Raw genomic sequence first — 5,607 nt, 5'->3', positions numbered from 1 at the left:
GTATAATATAATATAATATAATATATATAATATAATCTTAATAATAAGATTTTTAAATAAATTATGAAACATGAATCACAATAATATTTTTCTCTTTAAAATAATACTTAAAAAAAATGTCATAATTGATGAGTTCAATATATCTAATTCTTTTCTGTTAATAAATTTAAAATCAAATTAATTGCCTTTGACAGATAAATGAAAAAAAATTTCTTTTAAACTGATGAAGCTTCAAAATATTTTCTTTTAACGTCGATAAGAATAATTTTATTGTGTGCTTAATGTACCATGTTTACATTTTTTTAATTTTTTTCGTTTTGGTGGCTTATATGACTATCCTAAGCAGCTTCGGTATCTATTTTATTTTATCATTGTCGAAAAGTTTGTCGCGTTGAGTAGACAGTGTTTTAAAAATTATTTGAAGAGAAAGTGACCGACCGAGAGATAAATAATGTCTCATGAACACCGTTCAAGAAGTAAGTACTAAATGATTTTTAATTAATTAATTCTCTTTAATCTTCTCTTTAATATTTTTCTGGTCCCGAAAAAACTCAAGTTTTTAAATGAAAAAGCCAGGAAATTTCATAATTAAAATATTCTGGCAATCCTGTAAATTATTAGAAAATTAAATCATTTTATATTATTATTTCTTAAAATTACAATAATTTAATTTAAAAGTAATTTGAATCCATGACACTTTTGTTTATAATTAGAAATAATGAACTATAATAATCTCCGTATTCTGTCATTCTTTCATTCATTCTCTCATTCATTCTGTCTGTCAGCAGTTTAAAGTTAGTTGTATTTGCGGTTTTTTTATGATTTTTGACAATTTGGTTAAACTACATTTATGTTTATGTTGAAATTAAAAAATTTTAATTTTCATTATGAAAGAAGACGAAAATTGAAGTTTGATCTGAATATTTTTTCAAGTAAATTATCTTTATTATAATAATATAAAATTTTTAACATTTTTTTATATTATTACGTATATTGTTTTTAAATAATTACAACTGAATTCGATTTAAGTAATTTTTCATATTGTATTACAATTCTTTTTTTAAATTTATTATTTATTAATTTAAATTTATTTATTTATTTCCTTCAAAATTTTATAATTGTTATTTCGTACATTAAAAATTTCCAATTTTTTATTCTTTTGATTTCTTACATAATGATGCGTATAAGTTTACTTTACATTAAAAAGAATTGTTTATGTTTCTCAAAATATTTAAATATCTCGAGAAACTTTCTTTAATAGAAAATATATGTAAATACATGTATCAATTTAAAATAATTGAAGAAACAAACTTATTTTAATGTGTAAACCACATATTTTTGGATTCACAAAAAACATCTAAAATTTTTTACAGTTATTAAACTATCATAACTATATGCGCACTAAAGCGCACATAAACATTGTACATTTAATTGTTATAAAATTAATATAACTTTTCGTTAAGATTTAAAATTTTTTTTTTTATTTTTCATCATTAAAAAAATTTGTGATAAAAATAGATTAAACTTTTTGATTAGTATAAATATAAAAATTTTATGAATTTAATTAAAATTATTTTATTCGGTTCCGATGTTAAAACTTTTTGGAAGTAATAAATTAGTCAAAACATTTATTTAAATATTTTCTTGCCATAATTGTGCTTAGAATTTTTTTTAAATGAATACCCGGATCAAATAACTCAACTGACGCTCGGACGCACGCTCTAATGGTAGTCGGGTAGCAGTGAGCCGCCCACAGGCTGTCACTGCTACTTGACTGGTAATAGAGCGTTCGTCCGAGCGTCAGTCGAGTTATTTGATCCGGGTATTCAAATATACATTTAAAGTTTATAAGAACTTTAACTTACTAAAAATATTTATAAATTATTAATAAAATTATATTGATGTCCAATAGAAGGAGATCGCAGATCACATGATTCTCATGTTTCCGAAACATATAGAAGAAGCAATGCGGAATCGAATCGTGTTTGGGTAAATCCAAAATATCAAAATAATAGTTATAAAGGCAACAAAGATCTTCGATCTAAACTTTATGACAAAAATTACGGTAAATGTAATAATAATAATTTACGTAATTTTAATAATTTTTTGTTGTTTAAATTGTGTTCCTGAAATTTATCGTTTTAAAATTTTTTATGTTTCTATTTGTCTTTCGACCTCAGAAGTCCATAATTCATATTTTAAAAAAATGTCATTATGTGTGTGTATATAAGGGTGATTACACGTCAGAATTCAGTTCAAGATTTAAAATTTAAAAAAAAAATTTTTTTCCGTTCTTTATTACAAAAAAATGATATGGTCAGTTGGTGTAAATAGGAACTGATTTGCTAAGTTTAACCAATAACATAAGTTCTTTCTTTCAAAGCGCCATGCTTTCGGTTTTTTGTGTATTATTATTTTATTTCACTTCCGTGGAACGATTTTATGGGACAGTAGAATCTATGGTAGAAAATCTCAATAATCATCTCTTCCTATTTATCGTTAAATGTTTCAAAGTTTTTCAAATTTAGGTGTAAATAAGAAACAGTGATTATTTCTTACAATATTAAGGAAAAATTTAATTTCAATTAAGCAAATGTTAAAAGATACAAATAATTACACCAAAAAATACTGCTATTAAATAAAACTAATAAATAATAATAGATTACAGAATTTTAGTAATAAATCATGCCAAAATTGAAACACTGTGAATATACAACAATACTATTTTCAATACATTTTCATAATGCTGAAAATAGTGTTGTAGTTTAGTAGAAATAACTTTGTCTTCCTCTATTATAAGTAACAGCGTTGACATTTCTGTTCCTATTTAACCAGAATTTCTATTTTTTCGGGTTATATAGGAACAATCTCCTATTTTTAATTAAATTTTGCAAAATAAAAAAATCAATGTTGATTTGTGTTTTAGTATTAATAAGAGATAATTAGAAATATTAATATGAATTTTTACGTATTTTCTTTATTGTGTTTTTGGTGGCTACATTTTTTAAGTTAAGAATGTTCAAAATTTTAGGTGCAACAATGAAACAAAAACAGCGTTGGATGGGCACGAGATATTTTTATAACAATAATTCAGGAGCTAAGAAAGACGTTCGAAATCAAAGTGATGCATTGAATAATGGTAAATTCATCAATACATATATTACATTTCTTTTTCACTATATTGTTATTGTTATTATTAATATTTATATTATTATTATTTTATCATTGTTATTATTTATTAATTATTTATAATTTTTACAGCGAATTTTGATCGAAATCGACGTCGAAATTATCAAAATATAAATACTTCAAAAAATCACCCGATTAACCAGCGAAAAAAAAGTAAGAATAAGTGATTAATTAATTTCTCATAACTCGTAAACGGTTACACTGATTGAAGATAAACTTTTCAGTTTTTTAGGTAATACCTTAACTGAAAATCTTATTCTCACTAGATAAAAAAAATATTCACTTAAACAGAAAATATAAATTTTTTTACAAAAATCGAAAAGTCAAATTTTTTTATTTCTTAAAATAATTTTAATACATTCTTTTAAGCTAAATGATAAAAACAAATTAATCAGATTTCAAATTAATATTAGAAAAATTACCAAAAAATATATAAATCTAAAAATAGTGTTTAATTAAAAATGTTTTAAAAAATTTTACTTAAATTTACATTTATTATTATTATAAAATTTGTTTAAAATATTTATAGTTGATTGGTTTTTGGTAATTTAGATAAAATTATAAACAGAAAATTTTTTTTGAATACACAAAATAAAAAAAATATGTGATATTGACATTTTAGCTTCTTAAGTAATTTAAATGAATTTCGAACAATATATGTGACCTCGTCTATGAAAAATAACTTTATGTTCAAAAAAAAATTTTGGAGGAAATAGAAGTTAGAAATTTAAAGTTAGATAAACGCTTGTAAAATTTTTAAATATTACTATTTTTTAATTAAATTTGGCATATTTTTTTCACTGTGGATCACAGTATCGAATTTAAAAAAAATACAATAAGTGAAAAAATTTTAATATATTTTTTCATATAAATTAATAACAAATTCCACAAACATAGAAATAATGTTTTGAGTTTTCTAAATATCAACCATAAATATAAATAATTGATACATGTTTATAATTATATTATATAATTTATTATATTTTATAATTATGACATTGTAGTTTTCACCATCTTAAAGAACGTTTTAATCTCCATCCGAATCAACAAAAAAATGAAAATTGATTTTTTGACACGTAAGGTCCCTTTTCGTAGATCAGGTCACATATATACATTGTCCAGATTTATTATGGAACATATTGCCCAAAACAATTTTATTTTATTCCACGTTCATATTTTGTATAATAAAACTGTTGGTAAAACACGTCATTAAATATAATAAAATGAAATAAACATATTATTAATTCTTATTGTATTTGTAGACAATTACAGAGGAACCAAGGGAGGAAGGCGGCACATTCCTGAATGGAAGCGCCAACAACAATTTCAAAATAATTTGGACACTTTATTTACATCAATGATTAAAGCCTGTAAGAAAGTGTACAAATATAATGTAAAATAATATTGGCGATTCAAACAGCTACACTAGCGCCACAGTTGAACTAATTTAGGCGTGACTCGCTCTGTAGCACTCCATGTGTTTTAAATTTTTTTTTTTATTTAACGCTTAAAAATAATTTTACAAACGCAATAAAAATATCAGAATAATTAAATAATTTGAAATAAACTGTCAAAACAGAGACTGCTTTAGAGCGAGTCACGCCTAAATTAGTTCAACTGTGGCGCTAGTGTAGCTGTTTGAATCGCCAATAAAAATTAAAAATAAAGTTTGTGGCCAAAAGAAATAATTTTTTTGTTTACGTCGCCGTTTGTCACGGTTGAGCCACCTATCAATTTTTTTGTATTATCATAGGCCCAAACTATGAAATTTTTATTTTTAATGTCAAAAAAGAATAAAATGACATTTTCATTAAGAAATTGTTGGTTTTAATGTATGATAATTTCTCTGAACTTTTTAGACCGATTGTGCGAAACGCGAAAAAAATATGATTTCTGTGCACAATGTTTGTTTTATTTCAATTTTAAATATTAGTTGCTCAATTTTAATTTTTTATGTTATTTGGGAATCTTGTTTACTCTATTTTATTCATTTAATATTGATTAATTACAGTGGCCCAACCGTAAAACCCTGGACCTACCTACACGACAAAAATTTTCATATATAATTAACAAATAATGTCTGTATTTTATAATTTGTTAAAAATTACATATGAATATAATTGTATGTCATAGTAATTTGTATTGTTGTATTAAATAGTTTTTTTACATACCTTGTAATGATAAAATTATTTAAAATTACATTTTCAGTTACATCTAAAAACTTAAAAAAGACAGGAATTCTAGTATAAGTACGCATAATAATTAATAATTGAATAATCTTAATAATTTTGCTTTTTCTTTTTTTAATGAAAATCTTAATGATTTTGTAGAAATCAAGTTTTCAAAGAATCTCAATAAAAATACCTCTCATAAAAGAAACAATTTTTTAAAATTAATTATAAAGTAAAGTAAATGAAA

At 23.1% G+C, this 5,607-nt stretch overlaps 1 protein-coding gene across 1 annotated transcript; it reads left to right on the top strand.

Moving 5' to 3' along the window:
* Nucleotides 1-363: 363 nt before the first annotated feature.
* Nucleotides 364-5,237, top strand: LOC127276941 (uncharacterized). Its single transcript, XM_051297695.1, has 6 exons — nucleotides 364-476; nucleotides 1,913-2,065; nucleotides 3,032-3,139; nucleotides 3,262-3,342; nucleotides 4,452-4,559; nucleotides 5,201-5,237. Exons 1-6 carry the CDS (start codon nucleotides 452-454, stop codon nucleotides 5,212-5,214), a joined length of 489 nt encoding a protein of 162 aa, XP_051153652.1. The 5' UTR covers nucleotides 364-451; the 3' UTR covers nucleotides 5,215-5,237.
* The last annotated feature ends 370 nt before the right edge of the window (nucleotides 5,238-5,607 follow it).

Source organism: Leptopilina boulardi, unplaced genomic scaffold, assembly GCF_019393585.1.
Source record: "Leptopilina boulardi isolate dan_hultmark-lab unplaced genomic scaffold, ZJU_Lbou_2.1 LbouV2_161, whole genome shotgun sequence".
In the NCBI taxonomy this organism is placed as follows: Eukaryota; Metazoa; Arthropoda; class Insecta; order Hymenoptera; family Figitidae; genus Leptopilina; species Leptopilina boulardi.
The sequence above is the reverse complement of the archived record's forward strand: the minus strand, read 5'-3'. Positions and strand labels throughout refer to the sequence as shown.